We start from the raw sequence: 26942 nt of genomic DNA on the forward strand, positions 1-26942 counted from the left end.
TTCCGCGATACACGGTTTGGATATCAATTATTTTCCAGATGACAATCTATTTAAAATCTGTTAAACAATAAATCTTGTTTATTTTTAATAAAACTGAAACAAAACTGTTGAATTTCAATTCAAATAATTATTGACATAACACTGCAATTGTATAATCCATTTGGGATAATTGGCTCACTTGTTGTAGTTTTGCAAAGAATAATCTAATAGTTACTTGTATCGACCACGAAATAATTGTCTACTGTTATGTTACCACGTATGTGACGTTGCGGAAGTGGAATCCCGGCTGATCAATCTATATACCACCTAACATTAATACGAAAGATGTACATTCCCAAAGCTTTTAGATCCGATTTAAGCTGCGATAACGTGATAAAATTTTCTTCATGTCATCCTTGTTTGCGTTCGCGTTTTGCGACGTAGCTTACTTTATTGTAACAGCACGGCTTTCGAAGAAGCGCATGGCGTGCTTTGTTTAAACTTGGTTTCTAAAATTCAACTCCTACGTGGATTGGCCTTGGTGATATTTACAAGGAACAATAGTGGCCAACTCGTGAGTGTGGTGCTAGAACGACCTAAGTCACTTAAAGGGCACCAAACGTCAAAAAAAAACTAACTGTGCGATTTTACTTGCGTGTCTATAGGTCTTCGCCTTGGGCCGTGTCTCAATAACGCATTCGATTTTAATTCCATTTTCAACTTACTTACAAAGTGGAAGAATTATTGAAAAGAAATGCATAAGTTGAAGGTCAACGCTGCTAAACGCGAAAGAACGCAGAATGATCCAAGTGAGAATCTCGCTTCATCTTCAACTTTGTTGGAGAGGTGAGCTCAAGAGAAATGAGAGGGAAGCAGAGTGAGCTGCTGGCCCGTGTACAGATAGGACAATACATGCAAATATTAAAGCTTCCTACAGATTATTGCAGATTGGGCTGCTACGTGGGATGGCCTTGGTGATAACGTCCTCATTTTAGAAACATGTCATCAAGAGAGATGATTCTCGAAGACTGCGGCCCAGAAGCTACTGCGGCATTATCGAACACACGATAAAATTTAACGATATTTTAATCAGTCTGATTTATTTTGGCAACTAGTGAAATGGAAAAGCGATATGAAGCATTAACTTGGCATCTCGAATTGACAAATCCATAATTTTCTATAAAAATGGATGCTATTGGCGACTTTTATAATTGAGTACCAACGCAGAAAACTAGGGAAACGTGATGAACGATCATGCAATAATGTGCTCTTATGACTTGGGTCAGGGAAGGACGGTACGCAACTATCTAGCTGATGTTCATCTTCTCAGCCATTTCCATGAACCTGCTAGGCATCGTCATAAAACATCCTACTTTTTTGTATGTGGGTAAAACAAAAATATATCGAAACAAAAGTAGGACGTTTTCGAGCAATACCATACAAAACTGCTCAATATTTGTTTCACTGTAGAACGTTTTTTAGGACAATTGCTCTAACTAAAGAAGATTGAAGACTAACCTGTTTACACATCTGCAGCTACCACGGCTCAGGGATTTACAGGCACCCACACGGTGATAATATATCAAAGTATGATGCCGCATGTGTAAAGTAAGAACTGATCGATTTATACTCGATTCTGCTCGATCTTGTATGATACGGCACTCCGCGCTAAAATAGCCGCTTACGGAAAAGCTTTATTCGATAAGTAGGGCAATGTAAAATTCCAAAAGCATGATTTTTGAATACATTAGCTTTTAATAACTAATGATTTCTTATAAGGAACACATTTTAAACACTGGCTCTAATTGCTTATGGATTATATATTAAAGTTAAGCTACAGCCCTTATCGACCATGCTAATATCAAGCAAACTTATGCACCTTATCCGTGTTGTTCCTTAGAAATTGTGCACCAATTTTGTATTGTTTAATTCTGGGATATTTTTGTATCCTTTTAATTACACCACTCTGCACACTCACACACTCTTGAATCGAAAAGAGGTTGCTGAATAAATAGAGACGTTGTATGACTGCATGACACTTTACTGTGCTACCACAAATGCACAGCACAGTAAACTGTGTGTGGTACCACAGTACGGCACATCAAAAAGGGTTAGTTGACAGAACACTAGACACAACCCATTTATCAACTCATGCTCATTTCTCAACCGACGACATTCAAATTTTTCTAGACGTGCGCCATCTATATGTCAACCCAGGAACCTGCTTGCCGATTTTAAATATTAAATTGTGCAGTTTTCTCTTTTCGTAGAAATTTTTTTCTGGATTCTGAATATGTTTTGGTGTAAAATACCAGCGCGATACAAATTATGAACATTTATTTCCCAATTTCCTCCATTTTCCCCGATGAAAATGTTATGAAACAACAGCGTTGACAACGGAAGCACCTGTGGATATTCTCATACTTGTCAATATTTACACTTTACAAGTGTAAATCGCTTGGATCACCAACACCACCATCCCGTTTGACAACAAACAGGAACCGACATTTTCCTCACCCCCCGACGGGCGCATGCGTCCAGGATTCCGTTCCCCACGCCAGCCTTGCCGTGCACCACCAGGCGCCTCCATTACCAACGGGGGCTTTTTGGTGGAAAAACTCATTCATCTATCCGACGGGGTTTCATTCTGTTGGACGCGTTCGGACAAGTCGGACGGACTACAGGCCCGTGGCTGGTCACGGGTAGCTTTGGTGTGTGCGTGTGTGTGCGTGCGTGCGCCTGTGTGTGCGCAAATTTGCACTTTAGGTGGAAAACGGTTCGGTTCACTTTCTATAAAGGTAGAATTTTCTTCGTCTTTTCCGGGGTTTTCGTTGGGGTAAAACTACATTCATTTGTGGGTCGTGATACGTTTAAGGTGCGAAAAAGTGTTGCAATCGTTGCTGGTGATGGGTTGGTCGCTCTAGTGCAAAGAAAAAAGGCAAGAAGAAAAAAGTTTCCATACGGAACTCCTTGTGGAAAATCCATGTGAAAACGTTTTTGCCTGCTCGATAAGAGTATAGAGAAATCTAAAAACCGTTCCTGGAAGTCACTAGCTGCCAATTTTTTCTCCGTTTTCTGTACAGTCCTGTAGAGAAAAAAAAATGTTAAACGAAAAGTAAAATATAATTAAATAGCAGATGAGCAAAAACCTTATCGTAGGAACGCTGTTTCTCAAATAGGAGGACAGTAGCTTAAAATAAAAAAAAAGTTATAAGATAAAAAGCCAACAAGGACAACCCACCCTTCCCGGGGAAGCAAAGCAGTATCAGAACGATTGAAAGGAGCAACAGCTCCAAGGCTTCTACTTTTTCCTCATCGTCGTCAACTTCGAGTGCGAGAGAATAAGTTTTTTTTGTGGCAAGCAAGTGTGTGTGTGCTACGTGTCTGTGTATAAGCAATGAGCAAAACAAAGTGAAAGACTAAACTAATAACCAAATAAAAGCATAAAAATTATTAATAGTATGAAATATGTTAAATATAGCATCGCTACGACGTAGCATTTTATTTGTGCGTGTGTTGGAAATAAAGCTGTCAACCGGGATGTACAAGATGGTGGTTGCCCGCAGGCTCCAGTTCGAAACCTTATCAGTTCTCCGGGATTATTCGCACAGATTTATTCACCCTTACGTGAGCTAAGAGGTTGTAGGAAGGACAGTGGTTGTATAGAGGAGAGGAGGTTGGGAGCGTTGAAGCCTGACCTTTTTCAAGCCAAGCCACAATTATTCAACCATTAAGTGTGTGTAAAGCGATCGTCATTCCTTTAAGTGAAGCTATATTTCACCCGTAAAGGTCGCTTCTTTAAATTGTTACAAATTAAAAATGTGTCATTAATTTAAACAAAGAAGTTAAAACCGTAGAAAAACTGTCTACAAAATAAGTCCGCATACTTGCTAAAAGCATTATGTGTTTTTAAAATAATTTTGTGACTGATTTTGGTACATAAACATTCAAATTTTCCTAAGATGGACGAGATTGTTCTAAGCTCGGCTGTAACAGAATCTTGATTTACTAAAACTTGTTTATACATTTATAATATACATTCTGAAAATTATTTCTTTACCATCAATATATTCTCCAAAAGGAAGTTAAATTACATTCAGGAAAACAACTTATGAAATGTTATTCTAAAGAATATAATAAAAGCAGATGCACCTTTCCTTTTTTCCTTAGTTAGAAATACGAAGCTTCCAGCGTAGTTACAAAAACAGGAGCTAAAGGTTGCGCTTAGAATACCTTCGAGCACTGTATTTCGCACCACCACGTGTCCACGGGAGAGTGTTTTCCCATGGAGCTCTCTCACGTTGTTCCCATCTGTATTTTTTCTGTTTCAATTCTCTCGTTCTTCCTTCTGCTCCCATTTTTTCATACACCTTGTCTATTTTCTTGTTCTTCTTCTCTCCCTCCGCTTCCGGTTGCACGAGTAGCATATACATCATATCCCCAACACCACAACCACCACCACCACCACTACCACCACCATAATCATCATATTTCCTGTCGGAATCGTTTGTCCAAAAGCTTTCAAAGATTGCAACAGGTTCGTATGTTTTACGTTCGTCGTTATGTCGTGTGGGTGTATATGTGTAATGTGTTGTTATCGTCCTTTCGAACGCTCGTGTTGTTTGTGCTCACCGTTTGGTGTTAGTGACAGAATTATTGGCATTTTCCCCACTGTTTGTGTTGGTGAGCAGTTGCTCACTGTTTTCCTTTGCGTCGCGCGTGTATTTGACAAAGCCAATCTCATAAATGTTGTCCTTTCCGTTATGATAAACCTTGTTAGCCTATTCCTCCGGCGACTAAGAAAAAGGAAAAAAGGACGCACAAGCGTGTGTTTGTGTCTCTACGAATCCGTTTTCGTGTGTTTAAAAATATTTATTTATTTTTGTTTGACCGAGTCAATGCAAAAATTATCACAATTCATCCATCCACGTCTGTTCATTGATTCCTAGATGACTTGTCCCTTTTCCCGACATTTGTTGAAGGGAAAATTCCACTTCCAGAAAACTACGTCAGTCGTTTTGAAATAAAAAAAAAACATTTTCAACCCAGACATGTCAGTAGCAGAAAATACGCGTTTGATACGCAATTAGTCGATGGACCGGATCCGTCCCCTCAGCGGGACACGTCTTCCCGCATCGCAGGGGAACTGTCGTTGATTGGCAGCATGATTGATTTTGCGAGAAGGCGGACACGCTGCAGGGATTTCATTGAAACGCGAGGCCATCTTCTTGATTGAACCAACTGTTGCGTATCGAGTGGAAAGTTTGCTCACTTCGATTGAATATGTTGCAACCATGTTGTTTTTTTCCTTCGTATGGGATAGTTGCAAAATGTGAAATTAAATTGACTCTCTGATGGCAGTTCTAATGGAGTGTTTGCTAAAGTCACAAAACCATAACATTTGGCTAAGAAGGGCAAATGGATGTGTAAATAATTTGAAATGTTTTACATTGATAAAATCAGTAATTTTAAATAGTAACGGAAGTATATTAAAAACAGACTGAATATTTCTTAACAGTGAAGGAAAGTCGCATACACGACAAAACATGCTTTTATTCAACATAATTTGATCGAGAAATATATAAAATGCTTCTATATTTCTATAAGAAAAAGATATTTATCGTGTTTAAAAATAAAACTTTGCTGATTATATTCTGGCTTAGAAATAAATCATAAATAATATCTGTTTTGTTACAACACAAAATGGTTTAAACCAACAAGATTTAAAAAAAAAACATATTTTAAATGGCAAAGCAGAGTTTTATTTTCTCAAAATTACTACGATGATCTGATTAATACTGAACTTGGAGTCTTCATTTCAAAACATTCACTTAATTGCACGACCTGTTCAAATGCGTACATATTAAGACGAATCGTTGGATGTTAAAGTTTGTATATGTAAATTTGCTGACTAACCGACCGCTTCTATCGTTTGCAGCAATAGAAATTACAGCTATGCCTGAAGTGTTGCCACTTTCTGGCATGGCTGACGCCGAGCCGGACCTCTCGACGTTCGAGAACAAGTCCGGCCTGGCGGAGGACATGAAGTTCCTCGCCTCGATGCCGGAGCTGTGCGACGTGACGTTCCTGGTGGGCGAGACGCGCGAGCCGGTGTGCGCGGTCAAGGCGGTGCTGGCGGCCCGCTCGCGCGTCTTCCAGAAGATGCTCTATCAGGCCCCGTCGCCCCAGCGCAAGAAGGAGCCGCCGCCGCGCGAAAACAAGCTGCGCCTGTTCCTAAAGCGCTCCTCCGAGCCGCTGCTCAATCTGCAGAACGCGGCGCAACAGGTGAGTCACGACGCGCCGGACATGCCACACGACACCTTTTACTGGTTTCGTTTGTTTGTTTCATTTGGAAAGTGTTTCCACCTTCCTTGTTCCTAAGTTCTCCAGGTTTATAGCTTATGGTTAACGAATTTTGATTAAAACTTTTACATTTCGTTGCTGCTTTGTAAAACTTCATCTCCTGTAAATAAATTTCTGCTTTCGGGTGTTCGTGTTTCCCGTGTTTCAATTTCGTTCTTTAAGTTTATTGCTTTACTCATGTTTTGTGTTCTCCTTTGGTTTCCCATTTATAACAAAGATAACCTTGATTTCATGTAAATAAACCGTTACAAAGTAATAATTCAAAATACCAATACCGTTTGTCTATTTTGTCTCTCCCACCAACTCGACCCCGTTCGTGTGCCATTATTTAAAAACAAAATTAAAACGCCACCTCTATATGTGTACCGATCGTGCGAACAAAAAAAAATGCTCCTGCTTTACACAAAAAAAAAAACATCAAAAATATGCTTAACTCCTTTCCCACCCGCCGACTGCTTTTCACCCGTTCGACCGACATGCTTCCAATTTTCCGTCCCGTGGGAGGGTGGTGTACAACCACAAAAAAACAAACCACACCACCATGGACCCCCTCCACATGAAACTATAAAAAAAATGTCCATCAAATAACGCATCACAAAATAAAAAAACAAACCTGTAGAGAAGCGGCTTCAATCAGCAACTAGCGCCCATTGCGGAGGTAAAATAAATTTGTAGTGGCAACAAAACCGAACAAGTGCCAAACTCGATAGAAACTTCTTCGTTAGAACTCTTGCCTCTTTTGCTCACGCTCTCGTTGTTCTCCATCCTTCCAACATCTTTCACTGTTTCACGCTCTTTTTCGCAATCTGTCCGAAACCTTTCTGCTACCGTCTTGACTATCCAGTATTTCCTGCTTTCACTTGCGTACGACGAGCTTTTCGCTCAGTTGTACTGTTTTTGCATGAATTATAGAGCATTGGAATGCAATTGCTTGCTGCTCGTACGTTGTTTAGGTAACATTTCTTCTAGGAATAAAAAAACTATCAAAGCCTCAAACTAAGCGTGGCAAACTTTAATGTTATTGTGATGTCCAAACCTAGAACTAAACTATTTACGTTAATTTATGAATAGATAGCATCGTTCGTAAAAACACTAAACATGAAATTAGGTTGCTGGAATCGATTAATACCTTTGCATGTTGAACTGTTTTCCTTTGCTTTCAAACGTTCTGTAGCTCTTTACCTCACAGCCTACTTACTAATTTGGTCAACGCTTTTGCTTCATTACTGCTTTCACTCTAAAACAAGCTCTCTGCCTGACTCATCTAGTCGGTAGTTACTCTTCTCATCTCACTGTGCTAGTTCACCTCACTACTACTGCTCAACTCACACAGGTGGTTCACGTCGAACTATTTCACTATGCATTGCAGAACCAAATATTGGCACAACTTGTGGATATTGTTGTTATCGAACAAAAAACCACTCACACACACACACACACTCGTTGGTTTTGGTGTTATCCCTTTTGAACGTGCTCACTTCTTCCTGCCGGGTCGGTCGCGGATCAATCGATCTCTACCCCGCGTTCCGCACGGTTTTTTGGTGAATGTTTTCGTTCTATCGTCCTTTGCGGTTTGCGAGTCGAAGAGGTAGCCGGTCCAGATGGAAACGATAGTAACAGCTTCGGTATTCCGTTTGCTTCTTTTTTTCTCTCTTTCTATCTCCTCCTCTATCTCTCGCTTGCCTCCTCCTTCTCTTCGTTTGTGGCGACCTGACGGCTAGCCGGCCGGCCAGCAGCACCAGACGCTCATCATCGAGGAGTTCGAACCGGACGTGTTCCGGCAGCTGATCGAGTACATCCACACGGGCTGCGTGACGCTGCAGCCGCGCACCCTGCTCGGTGTGATGAACGCCGCCGACTACTACGGGCTGGAGGAGCTGCGGCGGGCGTGCGGTGGGTTCGTGCAGTGTTGCATCAACGTCGACACGGTCTGCGCACTGCTAGCGTCCGCCGAGCGCTACATCCAGTACAAGTGCACCAAGAGCCTGGTGCAGAAGGTGCTGGAGTTTGTCGACGAGCACGGCAACGAGGTGCTGAATCTAGGCAGCTTTACGCTCCTGCCGCAGCACGTCGTCCGGCTGATACTGGCGCGCGAGGAGCTGCGGGCGGACGAGTTCACCAAGTTCCAGGCGGCGCTCATGTGGAGCAAGAAGTACTGCGACTCGAACCAGAACACGCCGCTGAAGGAGGTCATCGGGAATTTCCTGGAGTACATTCAGTTCCACAAGATTCCGGCGAACGTGCTGATGCGCGAGGTGCATCCGCTCGGGCTGGTGCCGTACTCGATCATTATGAACGCGCTTGCGTACCAGGTGAGTAATTCGCGGAACGAGGGGTTAAAGGGATCTTACCGTCTCTTTTGGAGGACTCATACTCTGATATTAGATGTACAACCAAGACACTAGAATGTTGAAATGTTCAAACAAACTTTCTTACTATAGATCAGTTCCTAGGATCGATTCCTAGGAAATCGAAAAGAATCCTAGTTTGTACATCTAATACCAGATATAGACCAGACGGTTTTCTGAGCAGTTCTCTGTGTGTGTGCATCGCAGTTTGAACCCCTCTACCATTCGTGCTAACTTCCGTGCCTTTCAGGCAGACCCAGCAAGTGTGGACCCCGGAAAGCTCTCCCCCAACTCCAGCCGAGTAAGGCGGGCGCGCCAGTCGCACGGGCGCTCGATGTCCGTGCAGAGTTCGCTCGACCCGTACGGCTCGAACACGACGCTTAGCTCTAGTGGCAGCAGTGATCCAGCTAGTGGACCACCTCACAGCAACTAACAGAGGCTCAACGGCCCCTCCTCTCCAACTCCAGAGTCGTCCTCCCACCATGGCAGATCGTCGTCGTCCTCCCATCACCATTCGCACCATGGCAGCCATCACCAGCAGCACCATCACCACAGCCAACACCTCCATCAGCCGCGCGGCAGCCAGGGCGGTGGTTCCGACAGTTCCCGCTCGCTGCCCAAGATCCGCAAGGCGAAGTCGCAGAGCTTCCGCACACGCCGCAGCCCCTCGGAGCGCAGCTCCAAGGGCGGTCAGATATCGCCGTGGAACTTTAGCGCCGGCGAGCAACAGCGGCGCAGTCCGCAGCCACCGCAGTCGCTACCGAAGTCACCGGTCGGCAGTATGACCCACCTGGAGCACCGCAGCTCGATCGGCTCGGCCAAGAGTCCGTGCCTGTCGCGCCAGGGTACGCTCCGGTCGTCGCACCGACGCAAGAGTAGCCTCGGTGCGTCCCTCAACCTAAGCCAGGGTCGGCGGAGTCCCAGTAGCATGCTGAACGATCGCAGTCCCTCGGGCCGTCCCAAGAGTCCGAATCTGCTGATCACCGATCAGATGTACGCGTCCAGCTTTGATCGCCGTTCGCCCACGGCCATGTCCTTCTCCGGGCGTCGTAGTCCATCGGGTTTGCGATCTCCCTCCGGGCTGCGATCGCCTTCCGGGCTACGATCGCCCTCGGGACGCCGTAGTCCACTCGGTTTTAACCTCCAGTCCGAGTACTCGGAGCTGCTGCAGAGTCAGCAGGAGCGGTTCAGCCCGAACTCGCTCAGCAGTCACCAGTCGGTGGAACGGCGTACCAGTCCAACCATCCATCTACCTCCGGAGCGCAGCCGTAGCCCGGTCGGGTTCGGGTCCCGACTCGGCGGAAGCCTTTACGGGCCCGGTGAGTCCCGGTCGGCGCGCACCAGCCCCACCACCCTCGGCACCATCCCGCCGATCACCATCTCCAACCCCTCGGAGACGTACGAGATCGTGCAGAAGTCGATCGAAACGGGTCGCCGCAGTCCGAAGAGTCCGAAGAGTCCCAAGAGCCCGATGAAGCCGGAACCGGGCAGCAGCACCAGCCGGAACGGGTCCGGATCGGGTTCGGGGTCTGGTTCGGGTGCATCCGGGAGCGCACCGGAGAAGAAAGAGAAAACGAGCGTCATGAAGGAGATCCTGGCGTTCGTGCGCAAACCCTCCAAGAAGGTGACGACGCGCACGAGCAAGTTTACGGCGGCGTTCACACGAACGGAGTCGACAACGGGCGCGCCTCTGCTGCGTCAGAGCACCTTCTCCAGCATTCAGGCGTCGTCGAGCTGCGCCGGAAGAAATGCGATCACTAAGCAGATGTCCGAGATCGCCTTCGAACCGCTGATGTCGTCGTTGAAGTGGAAGAACGTCGGTTCGAAGATGTCGTTGAAGTCGCTCAAGAAACTCTCGCAAGGGGTCAGCATGGGCACGGAGAGTAGCCACGCGGACGGGAAGCGGGGACGGGATAAGCGTTCGAGCGGCGACGAGGTGAGCGATGTCGAGAGTAGCGATGGAGCGGCAGTATCGATCCTACCCGGTCTCGGGGGTGCCGACGCGGCCGCCTTCGAGGTGCTGGAGAGTGTGCACTTCGAGAAGGTCGGTGAGTCGTACATCAAGCACGATCAGATTCGGGAGGAGGAAAGTCCGCGCGGGTCGCAGGATAGTGACGAGGGGGAGCGCGATGGCGGCCGGTTGAAGGTGGCCGCGGTGAGTGAGATCAAGAAGTCGCTCGAAGCGCTCTTCACCCGTCAGGAGCCGATCGATGAGGCCGGTGAGGATGGTGGCCGTGGCCGTGAACCGGACGCTATCCAATGTCCGACGTTCGAGATCGAGCCACCATCGCGGCGTGCGTCATTCGATCCCCCGCGATCACCGTTCCTCGAGAACCTGAGAAGTCTGAGTGACACCGACCATGAAGGTACGCATCATAGTCGGCTGGATTCCGGGGGTGATAGCTTCGAGATGATCGACACGACCGATCGGATGCCGGGCTCGAGTGTATCGGGCGATCGACATTCGTCCATGGACACCAGCTTCGACATTTCGCGCTATCAGTCGACGAGCTACGAGGACCAGAACTCCAGCTTCGAGCTGGTTGAGCTGGACAACTCGCAACGCGGCGAGAAGACGCTCTCACCGTACGACATAAGGAAGTCCTCGATCGAACTCGTCGACGCGGAGACATTCCAGCGTTCGAGCTACCCCGAGGGACGCAAGTCCTCGCTCGAGACACACTTTGACCTAGCGGACAGCTACCACCACCCATCGCAGCTACAGCCGCAGCAACATCGCTCCACCAGTCCCCGCTCGGCGTTCTCCGTCATCTCGAGCACGCGCGCTCCAACGAGAAAGCAGATCTCGGAACCGGGTCGCTGCCGGGACTCCCTCGGTCGCTCCGGATCCGGCGGAGGCGTGGCGGGTAGTGTGGTCGGTGGCCTCAGCGGGCTTGCCACCGGCAGCGGCATGAAGACCCACTACTCCGCACCACATCGGGCCAAATCGCCGCTCTCCAATCAAACGTCGTCGAACTTCAGTTCCCGCGATAGTTACGATTCGATCTTCGAACCGACGCCACCTCACTACCATCCCCATCAGCATCAGCAACACCAGCAGCATCCGACCCCGCTCCAGAAAAGCCCCTACTCCTCCACCGACGGGAAACAGCACTTCCCGCTGCCTCCGCGCAAGTCCTCCAACGAATCGCCCCGCTTCCTCTGCACCGATAAACGCTGCGCGGCCATCTTCGAGCCGCGTCCCTCGGTGCCGGCGGGAGCGGGAGCGTACGGTGGAGCGACCGGCGGTGGTGGATCCGGTGGTCGACTGTCGTCCTGCTACCTGGACACGTCGAGCGGTAGCGAGTTCGAACCGCCGTCACCGCGCCGCGCCGCCAGTGCCTCCCCGAAGCACACGTTCACGTTCCGGATCGTGCTGAAGAAGGTGGACAGCTCGCCCGACGCCATCTGTCCGTCGGCGGAGAGACGCCAGCTGCGGGACAAGGCCGAGGGACGCCACAAGCGGCGCGACAGTCGCCGCAAGAAACTGCTCGAAATCGGCAAGAGCTTCTAAAGGACTGTCGTGGCAGTCAACAAACAAAAAAACTGCTCGAAAGTGGCAATCAATATCGTGACGAGAGGGACAAGTAAAGAAGAATTACAACGGGTTACTTGATCGCAATGAAGGAATTGCTAATTTTGATAATCAAATTGTACCTAATTAAGTTAAAAGCTTTTCTGTTTTGTTTGTTATTTTAAAAGAAAACATTATTGACGAATCTTATTGAAATTGCTTATGTTTTTGTTTTAGGAAGAATTATGTCAAGTATGTATTTTCTTTAGCAATTTTCGCTTTTGATTATATTTTTAATACCATAACATATGAAATAGCAATCTTTAAAATAGTTACAATTTTATACGCATAGCGCGTTTGTCAGTGTATCAGAATATTTCTTAATGTTTATATCAATCACTTCGAGACATTTTAAACTTCGAAATGTTTTTCCCGGTTTATCTTCCAACAAAATTGATTGTATTTGACCTCCTCACAAGCGTGTGACGCATTCCAAAGCAAGTTTGAAACAATTCAAGCTGGTTTTTTATGGAAATAAAATATTTTCAACATATTTGAATCAAAAATTCAACCTTCCTCAACCCTGCAAAACGTGGCTAATCTCGGATGGCCAGTAATAATCATCTTCCTTTTTACTCTTATGCGCGTGCGCACACACACTTCCTACAAACGAAAGGTGTTCAAATAATTATTCTAATAATAGTAACAGACAGAATTAAACCTGCTGCAGGATAAGATTGGTGTCCGGTTATCTCACCTGATAGTAATTACGATCGATTGCACATTTCCCACTGATACGCTCCCAACAGTTGAAGCAACGTTGGAAAAAAAACAAACACGTTCCTCCTCAGGTATATCAGCAGCGCTTATCGCGTGAAAAGCGTGAAAGAAAATACGAAACCGGGCAAGAGTAAGAGAGTTTGTTGTAGTGAAGCATAGCGGAACAAATCTTCTACCGATGGAATCAAAACTAATTGTTACAACGGATCGAATGAATGAAAATGGAAAATTAACATGATGAAAACACGAGACAAATGAATCCAACGGTACGATTGTTAGAATCGTACTGGAAATAAATTGAATCAAATCTACTCCTGTTATAGCTCCTTCACCCAAGTGCACGACTGTTTAACTCGTTTTTCTTCCTCAAACAATTACAAAACCGTAAGAGAAGTAGGGCACGGTACGTGGAAATTCGTAGAAATGTTACATCTCCCTAATTCGTAATTCGAAAAGTTTAAAAAACAACGTGTTACACCGGTATTTGTGCACAGTTAAAATTGAATGGAAACTTGATGAACAAAGCGAAAGAAAAGGCTACCAAATCGTTATTCAAATCTGTCTGTGTTATCAACATTTTGAAGAGATTAAAAATTACACTAAAACAATATGAACAGGATAAGAGGAGACCACATGTGTGATGCGGATGGACAATTTTTATCACTCACACCATAGATGACACAATTTCTGAAAGTCCAAGAAAGGAGCAGTGACTAAATCTTTAATGCTATTGTTTTCTTAAAAGTCATTTCATTTTAAAGCGAACGGAGATGGGCAAAGAAAATGGTGCAAATGGTGTGTAACAGTTGAAAAGTCAATCACAGAGAAACATAAAATAGTTGGCAGTAGAGCTGCTACCGATATCAGGTCAGGGAAAAGGAAATTAATTGCAGCAAAAACAAGAGCAACTTTAGTGGCCAAAGTACATCGGAAGGGCAAAAAGATGACGTTGGGACAAGCAAGAAAATTTGGAATTTTCCAGCCGGGAACGTCAACGAGCAAAAGGACACAACTTTCTGTCACAAAAGAAAAGCTCCTCCTCGCTAGAGGAAACCAAAAGCTACACAACATCAACTGGGACCGTCTCTGGAGGGCGCCATACCCTTGTGTAACCGCTATTACTGTATCCTTTCGCTTTTTTCGTGTCGATGTGGCTCTTTCTGCTTCGCTGAACGTTCGGGCAAAGCACAGGCCCTGGCCCGGAAGTGGTGGGCTGAACTGATAATGCGATAACATAGTGGTTTCGATGGACAGAACTGGAGGGCGGATGAAGAAACAATCACACTTACAATAAAACACATACTCAGTCAGAGAAAGGGAAGGCCGTGAGGATGCGGGTGGAAGTATTTAAATGTGTATTTGCGTGTTCTTTGATGTCGACCTTCGAGACAGGTCAAACATACGAAACATAAATTGTGACTCGATGGACCCCAAGAACCCGAATCATTGCAGGACAGAATGAACGTCTTATACATTATGCTATTCAAACATCGCCCGTCTAATAGCTCCTTCAAAGGCAACATCCATTTAATGTTCATTTAAGTCCAAAATTTCCAAGAATATTCATCTTCGATGTATTTCAAGTCCGGGGCGACAACCAGCGATATTTAAAGTAAAGCAAGCTCCCCCAAGACTAATCAGTTCCACCCAAAAGTCAAATCTGTGTCCCAAAAACCCAGAAAGTGTAAAATTGGAAAGACTTGCTGTGTGTGCATGTGTCAAACAGGAATACGGCCAAGGCTGTGCTGGTTGCCAAATATGTTAGCAAGGACCGCAAATTTGTGAAACGCACTCTTTACACGACTCATCCATCATACTTCACCTAACGAGGACACACAGAATAGAGAAGGTAAACCAAAACACACATTTACAATACGACACACACAACAAACCAAAAGTAAATCCAATGTCTACATCCACATTTATTCGGTGTATGTTGAATGAAAAAGGAATGCAAAATATATTGACTAAAAAGTAAAGCTGTGCAAGTGGTGTTTCATTTTTAAACTTATTAACTTCTTTATTCAACTTCTTGTTGACTTCTTAAGGCTCTGCAATGCTGTAAGCAATGTTTTTGATATTTACAAGAAATGCTGAGGATAAAGCTTCGGGTCTTCTTCTTCGGCAACATCCCAAAGCGAAGGTTGCCAGCCCTGGAAATAAGAGAAAATACGTAAACATGTAATGTATATTTTTATCACAGGGAAGGTTTTAGTTTTTCTGTTACTTACCAATACAAATTCTTTTCTTCTGGGCCTAAAATAGCAGACTGGCTGCCAAACTCTGTCCAGAACCACATTTCTAGCCTTTTGCTTTTCCACTCGTTCTTCATTCAGCTCTTCTATCCAATCGTCAATCCATTCGATCTCTTTCGGTTCGTTTTTTACTCTTAAACAGCAAAACAAATGAATTATACCCATTGCGTAAGTTTGGAGCAACCGTAATAAATCGCTACAAATGCTCTAATAACGAAGTATGTATGCTGCGATTGATTTATAGACTGTCTCGAAGGCAGCAAATTGCATTCCATAGTCTACTAGGTGCAATCGGCTTGATTTAACATTTCTTCAATTTCTTTTTTGATCTCAGTGCACACTGTAATTTCCCCAATTTTTGTTTTGATCTCAGTGAATACAGATGAATATATTTACTACATGTAGGATTTTGTTATTATATGTTACTAAAACATGCCCTAATTTTCTTAGCAACAACAGAATTGTTTGTCACCAGAACTGTTTATCTTCTACACTCTAGGATGAAGCTGGCAATACGAATAAACTATCGAACGTGAAAGGCTTTCTTAATGAATTCGTTTGTTTTTTGCTTGAAATGCGACGTTTTGATTAGCATAATCGTTTAATTCCGCTGTTCAATCTGTTAAAAAGAATTTTGGCTTTCCTACCCTATAATCTCATGCGTAATCTTGTCAGAATGTAAACAAACGTACGGTGTAATAAACCCGTACCTTTTAGATTCCGAAGTTAAGTAAAGTTTGATGAAATATTTCGGGTTTTAAATGATCAACGAGCAATGTTTAGTGCAAACACTGCTGCCATTGAAGTGAAAGACAATAAAAGTGAGTACTTACCGTAAGCTCTTAATCAGCATCTAGGCTGTCCAGATTACGAGGCGGCATTTTCGGTCAAAATGATAACGTGTTTTTGTTGGGTTATCCAAAAAGTATTAGCAGGGAAAAACGATAACAGACACGAAAAAAGTTTCTCCCTTCAGGCAGGCTTACTTTGGCCATTGTCGTACCCAACAGAACCGGTTATCTGCGTGAGCAATTAATATTTTACTTGAATCTACGCTTATCTACGTTCCCCCTCAGGTTGTAAAATTTAAAGATGGGTTTGACTAGCTGTACTAAAACCAGGTCAAACACAACAAAGCAGGGCCATGTTTAGTAGAATTGCTTCCAATTGTCTTGTGTGTATAACGCGGGCACTATCAACCTTCTTCGTACCCTTAGGGAAGTAAAGTCAATAAACTTCAGTAGTCAATGGTGGGATTCCGGTGAGCTTTCTTTCACCGAACCGACTTTCACTTGAAGTCAACAATTGTATGCACTATTATCAACTTCCCACAGTTCAGTAGCTCTTAGGTTGATCGTTTTAACGTTTGGAAAATGGTCTTTTACAACACCGTCTATTAGTACGGTGCCAGGCCAGGTAGAGTGTATGGCACTCTTATCAGTTCGCTAATATAACGTACCTAGAATGGAACGTTTGCCCGCTCGAGATACCATCAACACTTGCGGGGGCAAAGATAAGGCCACCGAAATGTCGAGCGTTGCGGAACTCGTCCATAGGTACCCTCGGCACGGGCTGTGTTCGCTGTCCGGAATCGGTCTCCTCTCGATATCCATATCCCAGCCGGTACCACTTATCTCGCTTCGTTTCGAGAAAGGGGGGGAAAGGAAATGTTTACAGTTTTTTTTTAATTCAATCAGTAACTCACGACCAAGCTTTATCAGCTGCAATGAGAAACAAGCATGTTCTAAAACCTGCATGGGCCTTTTTTTATTCATAGAGACTTCGACCTGGTCATCCGTCTCTTACCTGCAGGGGACTAATCGGGGTGCCGAGTGTGGTGCGAATGAAGTCACCTCGTCGACGCTTATCGTTCCAGAAGCGCGTCCGAGTTCCCGGCCTCAGTCTTGTGGGTGCGATGAAATGGAGCGGATGCCGCGAACCGTGCGTCGGTGACGTGGTCGATAAAAAGTCATTCAAACACCTTCGGAACTCGTCCCTCCCGCGACAATGCTTACCGCCAAGCATTTGTTCTTTGTGCTAGTGATGTCACTCGTTGGACTTGCCTTTTGGATCACCAAAGTGGAACACGATCCTCGAAGTCGCGAGCTAGAGGATGCGGAATCCACTGGCAAGTTTGAAGCTGAACCCGTCGATCCTGACGATCCTGACGATCCCGATTTCTCGCTTGGTGACATGGGAATGCCGGTGATCCTACCGTCGAATCTTTCCCCCGAAGTGCGCGCACTTGTGCAGAAAGGCTGGGACGAGCAGGGTTTGAATCAGTACGTGTCGGATATGATACCCCTCCGGCGGCGTCTGCCAGACGTGCGAAGTAGTTGGTGCCGTAGCCAGGAATTGGAGCGAAGGCAGCGTGGACTCAGTCCGGGCACGTTACCCCGTTCGTCGATCGTGATCGTGTTCTACAACGAAGCGTGGTCGGTGCTACTTCGAACGGTGCACTCCGTGATCGATCGAACACCGGACGAGTTGATCGAAGAAATCCTTCTCGTCGACGACTTCTCCTCGATGAGTCACCTGCGGGATCCACTGGACGAGTATATCCAGCAGTTCCCCAAAGTGCGCGTTCTCCGGTCGCCCGAACGGGTGGGACTTATAAGGGCGAGGTTAATCGGTGCGAAAGCTGCCCGGGCATCCATCCTTACATTCCTCGACGCGCACTGTGAAGTTATAGACGGTAAGTCCGGGACGGTTACAAAGTGTACACAGGTTTGTCAAACCTCTACAAACGCATACGGTTATTAACATTTCCCGTATTATCAAACTTTGAACGTAGACTAACTAAACTGCTATGTATGGATTTAACCGAAAAATCTTCAGTGTAGCACCTGTTGCATACATGCAGGGGCATATATTTCTTTATCGTGCCGTAAAATACATTTGCGTGCGATTTTAAAGTAAACCAAATATAATTAGGCGCCAGGAAAGGCATTTGATGATAAAACCACCTCGTTTAATTGCAACTGCTTCAGGCTGGCTGGAAGCACTGGTCGCTCACGTGGCACACGACGAAACGATGATCGCCATTCCGGCCATCGATTGGATACACGAGGACACACTTGCCCTGAACGCGCAGAACTCCATCCGTTACTATGGTTCCTTCGACTGGACGCTCAACTTTCAGTGGCGCAGCCGGGAGGGGCGGACGGCGGTCCCATCAGGCAATGGCACCCGGGTGGACCAGCCCGCTGCCCCGTACGACACACCGACCATGGCCGGCGGGCTGTTTACCATCCATCGGGCGTTCTTCGAGCGGCTCGGTTGGTACGACGAGGGTATGCAGATCTACGGTGGCGAGAATATGGAGCTCTCCTTCAAGACGTGGATGTGCGGGGGTCGGATGCAGATCGTGGCGTGCTCGCGCGTTGCCCACATCCAGAAGCGGGGCCATCCGTACCTACGCCAGGTCGACCGAGGGTACAAGCTGATCAAACGCAACTCCATCCGGGTGGCGGAGGTGTGGCTGGATGAGTACGCCGACTACTTCTACGAGACGTTCGGTGGGCGTGACAAGCGGGGCCAGTTTGGGGACGTATCCGCACGGAAGGAGCTTCGCCGGAAGCTCCAATGCCAACCGTTCCGCTGGTACCTGGCGAACGTATTCCCGGAGCAGTTCGATCCGAGCAAAGCCGTCACACGGGGCGAAATCCGATTCGGTGGAAACCCCGATAGCAGCCAGCCCACCTGTCTGGACTGGCCGACGAAGCTAAATTTGGCTCGATGTCACGGGTGGGGAGGTCACCAGCTGTGGTACCTGACACGAACCGGTGAGGTCACCCGGGAGGATCACTGTCTCGATTACGACGGCAAAAACTTGGACATGGTCCGGTGTCACGGGCTCGGTGGTAATCAGCAGTGGACCTGGGATCCGCAGACCTTTCTACTGCGAAAGCTCACGTACGATCGGTGCTTACAGTGGACCGGTGGTGAGTTCACGCTCGCAATATGCGACGCGAACGTGCGCGACCAGCGCTGGCTAATGCAGAACTATCAGCCGAACAATCTGTGATGAGCTTCGAAGCTTTCAAAGGGGCGGGTCAAGAGCGAGAACGTGCGGAACGTCCTATCTATTTATTTATGTATGTGCCTGAAAAGAAGCAACCAAGTCATATCTGAAAAATGTCTCAAGTGTAACGGAGTTCGTATTACAAACACCACGCAGTTTATATCAAAAACCATATCAACCTGTTCGTCGGGTGAACGTGATGGAAGATAACCACATACATTACCCGTTGCACAATCACTTACCATTGTTGTTTCATTCAAGAATGCTTCGATTGTGCGGTGTAGGTCACAGTGCTACCCATGACTGCTACGTTCACTACGAGCATTTCCAAAACTCAATTTCACCTGAACAAGCACGGGCTGCCTGGCTTTTAGGCTCGATACACACTGCACCACAGCCCGACGTGTGTGTATCCTCTTTCGTGAAGCGGTTTATCATCAACAACGAAGAATACCTGTGGTTGTTCTCTTATCTGCCGCCTGGCGGAGTTCAAGCGCCGATTCTGCCTTCAAAGGCACACGTTTTCCATTTTCTACCGCTGCGTTTTTGGCAGTGTGTTTGTGGAATCGAGAGGTCTTCACTGTACAAAGCCTCCACGCTGATAAATCGAAATGTACGGCAGCAAAATCGATAAAGCTGTATATTTCGATTAGATCATTTATGGGCTTCGGTTGTGTAGTGTTCCGGTGAGCGACGTCAGTGTGACGGTCGTTCCGTTGCCAGCTACAGTGTTTCTGCTTCGGTGACCCGTAGAAAGGGCATAGGAGCACAATGTACGGGGTAAGTGGACACACCTCGTGCAATGGTGGCTAGGTGGATGGTAACATTTCGTCCTTTCTCTTTGTTGTAGAGATGCTTCACCTCGAAGAGGGACCTGGTTTGGGCGTTTGCTGTGTTCTGCTGCGTGGTGATGCTGTTCTTTTACCACAACCAGTACTCCGAGCGGCTGGCAACGTTGGAGGAGTTTAAACAAACGCACCAGCTGCAAACGCAGCTCGCTGGCCAAGGGGCCGCTCAATTCGATGAAGTGTTAAGGATACCGGAGTATGAGGTGTTTGAGTACCGGCAGCAATACACGCAGGTACCGGACGATGACTGGAACGTGAAACAACCGGGAGATATGGGAAAGCCGGTGAAGCTGGAGAACGCCACCGATGAAGTACGCCAGCTGGAGGATCAGTTGTTCAAAGAGCAAGCGTTCAATCAGTACGTGAGTGACCTGATACCGGTGCATCGCCGGTTGCCAGATATAAGAGATCCTTGGTGCACCACCGAACAACGCCTGCTTACATCGTTGCCGCAAGCGTCGATCGTGATCGTGTTCTACAATGAAGCGTGGTCGGTGTTACTCCGAACGGTTCACTCCATCCTCGATCGATCTCCGAGGGAGCTGATCAAAGAGATCATACTTGTCGATGACTACTCCACTCACGGTAAGAAGCTGGCTAGTGGTCAATTGTTTTGAAAGACAACTGATGGACAACGTTTTCCCTAGTGTAGCAAACCTTCGCACCCAGCTCCAGGAGTACTGGGTCTCTTACCCGATGGTGCGGGTCCTACGCGTTCCGGAGCGCCTGGGACTAATCCGTGCACGGTTGTATGGTGCGAAAAATGCCACATCCGACTTCCTCGTCTTCCTGGACGCGCACTGCGAGTGCATTTTTGGGTGGTTGGAAGCCTTGCTAGATCCGGTTGTGCGAGATCCACAAACGATCGCCCTTCCGACGATCGATTGGATCGACGAGCATAACCTCGCTTTGGTGTCGGACCGTGCCCCCGGGTTCTACGGTGTGATGGGCTGGGGGTTGGACTTTGGATGGCGCGGAAGATGGGACCGGGTGCATAAGCCGGAGAACAAGATGGAACCATTCCCGACACCGACCATGGCGGGTGGACTGTTCTCCATCCACCGGAAGTTCTTCGAGCGGCTCGGTTGGTACGACGAGGGCTTGGACGTGTACGGAGGGGAGAACATCGAGCTGTCGTTGAAAGCGTGGATGTGCGGGGGCAAGCTGGTGACGGTGCCGTGTTCCCGAGTCGCCCACATCCAGAAGGCGGGACATCCTTACTTGAATGTACGTCACTCTTTCATCTAGTCTGCTCATCAGAGATATTAAAAAAATTTGATTCTTCCATCACTTTCAGAACATGAAAAAGGACGTCGTTCGGTTGAACTCAGTACGCGTGTCGGAGGTCTGGATGGACGAGTACGCCGAGGTTCTGTATGGAATGTTCGGCGGTCTGAAGTACGGTGGTGACTTCGGTGACGTATCGGCGCGCAAGCAGCTCCGCCAGCGATTGCACTGCAAAGACTTTCACTGGTACTTGGCCAACGTGTTCCCTGAGATGACTGATGAGCTGCTGAGAAAGCAGCCCGGCCACGGTCCATTCACCAACGAAGCGACGCAGGATGACCACTGTTTGTCGTTCGATGCGCCCAAGAATGCCGCCACCATGGAACGATGCAAGAAGGGTGAACCGAATCAGCAGTGGTACTACAGTATGTACGGGGAGATCAGCAACGATAACCACTGCCTGGACTATGATGCCAACATGCTGCTGATGTTCTACTGCCACAAGGCGCAGGGTAACCAGCAGTGGAAGTATAATGACACCACACTCGTGTTTGAGCACGTAAAGCATAAGGGAACGTGTCTGGCGGTCGAGAAGGCATCGAGGAAGGTGATCATCGACAAGTGCGACCCAAGCCAGCAATCTCAACAATGGCACTATCCGATGATAGGCTTCAAACCCTAAGTAGGGTTTAAATTTGTAAATAGAAAACAGAAGGTGCAATGTTCAGGGACAAGTACGTTTTTATCCAAATCTTTCAAGATTGTTCCTTTTTTTAGCGAGGCGTCAGAATCGAACAGATAAGAAAGTGTGTGCAAGCTTCCCACATACCGCGAGAGGGAAAACGTATATAAAAAAGTAATTATTTGCACAATTGTTCCACCTGTTCGCGGTGGGTCGCCCCGGTATGGCACTCTCAATGCAATTAGCACGACAACAAGCGTTAAAGGGCAAATGCTGATGTCGTTAGAATATGAAATCATGTAGGAACAGTTGGTATCGGTAGTTTACAACCTCAAAGCAAACAGCGTCAGTAGTGCTCTTACGATTATGGAAACTGCAGAACAAGGGGGAAGTCGATAACGAAACGTGATGTGAAATGCAGAAGTGAAATCAAATACAATAAAGAAAAAAAAACTGTTTACAACCGGGTACAAATTATACGTAATTGAATATAGGAACGAAAGAAATAAAACTGACATAACTTCGATTGAGTAAAAACTTGAAAAAAAGATTGAAAAATGAAACAAATGAGCAGCATTAAACGCATTGTGAAGGAAAATATAATTGATTATAAACATGGCACAATATTTAATTATGAACAATAATATAAAATTATTCATTAATCATCAATATATGCTGCCGTATTTTTAAGATGTACAGATTTAACATAATTTATTTTCGATTACGATTTTTGGCTCATATTGTTTGTTACTTGTTTTATTTTTCAATGGTATGGCTTGTGAAAATCGAATTATAATGTCAATTTAAACATTTAATTTTAAATGTTTAGTCCATTTTATTATCTATTTCTACTGTTCCAATTACATTCAATCAGTTTGTGTAATCTTTTGCAGTCAGCTGGAATATCCTTCAATTATTTCAACTATGTATATTAAAATTACAATGGATAAAGGTATTCCAGCTCCTAAGAGAGCACTAAAATATCACAATCACCCTGTAGTCAACTCTTCCCACATTTTCGTCACGGATTGTCGTCGTTCCGACGCCTTATCACGGACGCATAAACCATATCTCGGTGTCGTTGTGCGGATACCCTGTCGGTAGTGCAACGGAGCGGTTAGACTCCGAACGAAAGAGTGCGCACAACTGAACACATACCGAAATGACCTAAGCAACCAGGAGTCCGGTACGCTGGGACACGTTTAGTTTGCAATCTGCGCTGCCAGTATGCGGAATGGCATCTCGAGACGCTGCACGCTGACCGTTCTGGTAAGCGTGACAGTGTCGTTGGCCCTGCTCGTGCTGTACTACGTGTACGATGTGGACGTGTTAAGCACACCCAGACGTATGCTCCTGCAGCGTTACCGCGACCAGACGGGTGAGCTAGAACCTTCTACTCCAGGACGTCTAACACCGTCGACTGAAGGATTAAAGGAGCAAGTGGAAGATGACCTTGAACGTGCCGGTGGTTTTCGATTCGAGTACACAACCCGTGGACTTGATGCAAGGTATCCTACGCCACCGGGAGACATGGGCCAGCCGGTTGTGGCCAATACCAGCAACCCGGACGTTTCAGAGCTGGTCGATGCTGGCATCAGAACGCAAGGCTTCAATCAGTACGCATCCGATCTGATGTCAGTTCGGCGACGTTTACCCGAAATCCGTGATCCTTGGTGTCGTGTACCGGGCCGCTTCATAGCGAACCTTCCGCAGACCTCGATCGTGATCGTGTTCTACAATGAAGCATGGTCAGTCGTGCTGCGGACGGTTCACTCAGTGTTGGACCGATCTCCGGCCCATCTGGTGAAAGAGATCGTGCTCGTCGACGATAGTTCTACGTTGCGTGAGTACATAAAGAATGGCTTTCAGGAGACCGGTGTTTAATTCTGAGCTCGGCTCTTGACATTTCTAGCAAATCTTAAAGCCGAACTGGACGAGTACCTGCAACAGTACGAGAAGGTGCGTGTCATCAGGGCACCGGCCCGGTTGGGGTTGATTCGAGCAAGGATTTTCGGTGCGAAAAATACGACCTCCGAGGTGATTACGTTTCTGGACGCACACGTAGAGTGCACTGTCGGTACGTTTCATCCGGTTCCGTTTTATCGACAGATAAGAGATAATTCTCGTTCAACAATTATCGCATTGGTCTTTTGAATGGTAGTTGAATTCTGGTAACAAAATAACAACTTGTGATATAGATAAGCAGCCTCAGCACCGACTGCGATCGAATGAATCCAATCAAACAGAGCTACCTAAAATGGAACCGGACTACACCTTTGGCGTGAAATATAGGAAATTGGACAGCTCGATTCGATCGGATTACCTCAATCGAGGTCCGTGGTGAGGCTAAAAGTCTTCAACTCTTTAGAACCGTCTTCAAGATTTGATCCAAGATATTATCAAGACAACAAGATTTATGTGTTTGGTTTGAAAATCTTCCTACCAGGTTGGTTGGAGGCCCTCCTCGATGTGGTAGCTCGGAATGATACCACTATTGCCATCCCCACCATCGACTGGATTGACGAGAAGAATATGGCGCTGGTGTCCAACAAGTCACTCGGCTACATCGGTGCGTACGATTGGGATCTCAACTTTGGCTGGTGGGGTCGCTGGTCCATGAAGAAGCAGTACGCGAACAAAGTGGAACCGTTCGATACGCCCGCGATGGCCGGAGGGCTATTCTCGATCGATAGGAAGTTTTTCGAGCGACTCGGATGGTACGACGAAGGGTTCGATATCTACGGCATCGAGAACATCGAGCTGTCGATGAAGAGCTGGATGTGCGGCGGAAAGATGGTGACGGTACCGTGCTCCCGAGTGGCTCACATCCAGAAGGCCGGTCATCCCTATCTGCGCAACGAGAAGAAGGACGTGGTACGGGCGAACTCGATCCGGTTAGCGGAGGTGTGGATGGATGAGTACAAGCAGGTGATCTTCGATATCCATGGGATACCGCACTACCTGGAGGAGGAGTTCGGTCCGATCGCTGAACGGAAGGCCGTTCGGGAGCGGGCCGGATGTCGCAACTTCCGGTACTACATCGAGAACGCCTTCCCGGAGATGCGCAGCCCGTACGTGGCGGGTGCATTCCGCGGAGAGGTACACAATGTCGTGCTGGGCAACAGCTACTGCTTGGATTTTCGACGGGAGGGTAACTTCTTCGGGATGGCTCCGTGCGATGGCAAGCAGAAGACACAGTACTGGGCCCACAACTACTATCAGGAACTGAACAGCTACCGATACTGTATCGACTACACCGGGACGACTCTCGCCATGATCGGATGCCATCGGGGACGGGGCAACCAGGCGTGGCGCGTTCAAACCGATACCGGCCAACTGCAGAGTGTCAAGCACGACAAGTGTCTCGCCCTCAACCCGTCCTCTAACGTTACGCTCACGATGGAAACGTGCGACCCGCAGAGGGACTCCCAACGGTGGACCATGTCGTTTATCGAGCTGGATGTTACGCCGTTCCAAAAGAAACCCTAACGTACCTCGCGGTTTCCGGCTCAAGCCTTCGGTGTCGTATCGCACACGCTCAATTCGAACCCGAAAAGCCCCTAATCGTTTCGCCACCTACTTATCTACCTCCGATAGCATCGCCAACGACGTGGATAGAGGCGGTCGAGGCTTATCACGCGTTAACGCACGTCGACTTGAAGTGCTGTCCATCCATCCACCCAATCGGACGGAATCAGGTCATCAAAGACGGCAGAAGGGTACTGCCTATATCAATCGAGCGTCAATTTGCTTAGTTTTGCCATCACGTGTTTCATGTGTTTGAAAAGTTTACATTTATCAATGGCTAACGAACGCTTGAGAGCTTTTTATCGTGAAAATGGCGACGGAAGCGGTTTGAAGGGACGCATTAGCGCATATTTAGTTGAGTACGAGACACACAAGCATCCTGCACGCATCACATCCCGACAGTTGCCCCAACAGTGTAGAGATTCGAAGCGGTATTGTCTGTGTAATATAAAATGTATATAAAATAAAATGTGTAAGATAAAGTTGAACCAAACTAGCTTCGTGTCGAGTATTTTTAACTACGTCATCAAATGCAACAGTGCACCGGCGTTGCCAATTCGGTAGCGGATGCCTCAATTACTCAGAGTGGTGTCATGAAGGTACCATTACAACCGTGTTCAGCAGATAAGATGGCTGGACCATCATTGATGAGAAAACCAATCTGCCTGGAAACCGTAGATAGATCTGACAGCTGTCAGATCGATATCAGATAAAGGAGACGTTATCAGCGACGGTGTCGTTGGCGTGTCGTTTGATGTTTTCAGCGCGCAAAGTAAAGTGATTTTGGAATGTTTGAAAGGGTTAATTGATAGCGTAGGTGCAACAACAGGATTGATACATTTTCATGGATACCAAAAGAACACACTGTCTAATGCATTCTAGCGTACCGAGAGTGAAAACAAAACCTAGAAAACGGCCATTCCATTAAGCACAACATCACGGTGCAATCGCAAAGTGCTGCATAAGAAAAAACAAAACCAATGGGCAGAACATTTAACTAACTTGACGGTCTGGAAATATTTAAAAAAAAATGGAAACAGATAACGATAATCAGAAGCATACATTGAAGTGCCATCATGTTGAAGTGACGCAAGGGTGCACAAGCGCAAAAACCACAGACAACGTGCGCAAACGAAGTTAGTTCTTAGTGTGCTATCTTTTACCAAACGTGAGGTTTCGGTTGCATGTTGCCGATATTTTGCTGAAGGTTAGCAAACCAACTCGTCCCGCCAAACGGAAACGTTCGCACAGTTTGTCGTTGGTTGTTGTGCAGGTTATATTAAATTTAACTAAAGAGTTGCTGTGGCTGTTATAATAAATTATCGTGATTTAGTTCAGTAAATAAGCAGTAGAAAATATTCACAATCTATTTTGTTGAAACGAATTGTTAAGTT

General features: G+C 46.7%; 5 protein-coding genes across 7 annotated transcripts; all 5 read left to right on the forward strand.

Annotated features, from left to right (window-relative positions):
* The first annotated feature begins 5934 nt into the window (after positions 1-5934).
* Positions 5935-9123, forward strand: LOC131287505 (serine-enriched protein-like). 3 transcript variants are annotated; one of them, XM_058316559.1, is made up of 4 exons: positions 5935-6264; positions 6962-7000; positions 8064-8654; positions 8941-9123. In XM_058316559.1, the coding sequence occupies exons 1-4, from the start codon at positions 5935-5937 to the stop codon at positions 9121-9123; spliced, it is 1143 nt and encodes a 380-aa protein (XP_058172542.1). The 3 variants fall into 3 exon arrangements, with proteins under 3 accessions (XP_058172542.1, XP_058172543.1, XP_058172544.1); XM_058316560.1 differs by lacking the exon at positions 6962-7000; XM_058316561.1 differs by lacking the exon at positions 6962-7000 and having other exon boundaries at positions 8945-8995.
* An 88-nt stretch (positions 9124-9211) lies between these two features.
* LOC131285783 (serine-enriched protein-like) lies at positions 9212-12204 on the forward strand. The gene is made up of 2 exons (XM_058314638.1): positions 9212-9268; positions 9313-12204. The coding sequence occupies exons 1-2, from the start codon at positions 9212-9214 to the stop codon at positions 12202-12204; spliced, it is 2949 nt and encodes a 982-aa protein (XP_058170621.1).
* A 245-nt stretch (positions 12205-12449) lies between these two features.
* Positions 12450-19266, forward strand: LOC131285784 (putative polypeptide N-acetylgalactosaminyltransferase 9). Its single transcript, XM_058314639.1, has 4 exons — positions 12450-12456; positions 17017-17145; positions 17209-17934; positions 18230-19266. Exons 1-4 carry the CDS (start codon positions 12450-12452, stop codon positions 19264-19266), a joined length of 1899 nt encoding a protein of 632 aa, XP_058170622.1.
* A 768-nt stretch (positions 19267-20034) lies between these two features.
* Positions 20035-22020, forward strand: LOC131285785 (putative polypeptide N-acetylgalactosaminyltransferase 9). The gene is made up of 4 exons (XM_058314640.1): positions 20035-20043; positions 20114-20696; positions 20764-21338; positions 21409-22020. The coding sequence occupies exons 1-4, from the start codon at positions 20035-20037 to the stop codon at positions 22018-22020; spliced, it is 1779 nt and encodes a 592-aa protein (XP_058170623.1).
* A 1227-nt stretch (positions 22021-23247) lies between these two features.
* LOC131285787 (putative polypeptide N-acetylgalactosaminyltransferase 9) lies at positions 23248-25509 on the forward strand. The gene is made up of 4 exons (XM_058314642.1): positions 23248-23398; positions 23468-23863; positions 23933-24097; positions 24467-25509. The coding sequence occupies exons 1-4, from the start codon at positions 23248-23250 to the stop codon at positions 25507-25509; spliced, it is 1755 nt and encodes a 584-aa protein (XP_058170625.1).
* The last annotated feature ends 1433 nt before the right edge of the window (positions 25510-26942 follow it).

The sequence above is a fragment of the Anopheles ziemanni genome, chromosome 3, assembly GCF_943734765.1.
Source record: "Anopheles ziemanni chromosome 3, idAnoZiCoDA_A2_x.2, whole genome shotgun sequence".
Classification (NCBI taxonomy): domain Eukaryota; kingdom Metazoa; phylum Arthropoda; class Insecta; order Diptera; family Culicidae; genus Anopheles; species Anopheles ziemanni.

Excerpts from the sequence above, each read along its gene's own strand:
- LOC131287505 (XM_058316559.1), top strand. The coding sequence starts at position 5,935 with ATGCCTGAAGTGTTGCCACTTTCTGGCATGGCTGACGCCGAGCCGGAC. Across the intron at positions 7,001-8,063 it reads AACTAGCGCCCATTGCGGAG|CCGGCCGGCCAGCAGCACCA; the intron begins GTAAAATAAATT and ends CCTGACGGCTAG. Across the intron at positions 8,655-8,940 it reads TGAACGCGCTTGCGTACCAG|GCAGACCCAGCAAGTGTGGA; the intron begins GTGAGTAATTCG and ends CGTGCCTTTCAG.
- LOC131285783 (XM_058314638.1), top strand. The coding sequence starts at position 9,212 with ATGGCAGCCATCACCAGCAGCACCATCACCACAGCCAACACCTCCATC. Across the intron at positions 9,269-9,312 it reads ACACCTCCATCAGCCGCGCG|ATCCGCAAGGCGAAGTCGCA; the intron begins GCAGCCAGGGCG and ends TCGCTGCCCAAG.
- LOC131285784 (XM_058314639.1), top strand. Across the intron at positions 17,146-17,208 it reads GAGTTCCCGGCCTCAGTCTT|TCATTCAAACACCTTCGGAA; the intron begins GTGGGTGCGATG and ends GTCGATAAAAAG. Across the intron at positions 17,935-18,229 it reads GCACTGTGAAGTTATAGACG|GCTGGCTGGAAGCACTGGTC; the intron begins GTAAGTCCGGGA and ends CAACTGCTTCAG.
- LOC131285785 (XM_058314640.1), top strand. Across the intron at positions 20,697-20,763 it reads CGATGACTACTCCACTCACG|CAAACCTTCGCACCCAGCTC; the intron begins GTAAGAAGCTGG and ends TCCCTAGTGTAG. Across the intron at positions 21,339-21,408 it reads CGGGACATCCTTACTTGAAT|AACATGAAAAAGGACGTCGT; the intron begins GTACGTCACTCT and ends CATCACTTTCAG.
- LOC131285787 (XM_058314642.1), top strand. The coding sequence starts at position 23,248 with ATGCGGAATGGCATCTCGAGACGCTGCACGCTGACCGTTCTGGTAAGC. Across the intron at positions 23,864-23,932 it reads CGACGATAGTTCTACGTTGC|CAAATCTTAAAGCCGAACTG; the intron begins GTGAGTACATAA and ends TGACATTTCTAG. Across the intron at positions 24,098-24,466 it reads ACACGTAGAGTGCACTGTCG|GTTGGTTGGAGGCCCTCCTC; the intron begins GTACGTTTCATC and ends TCTTCCTACCAG.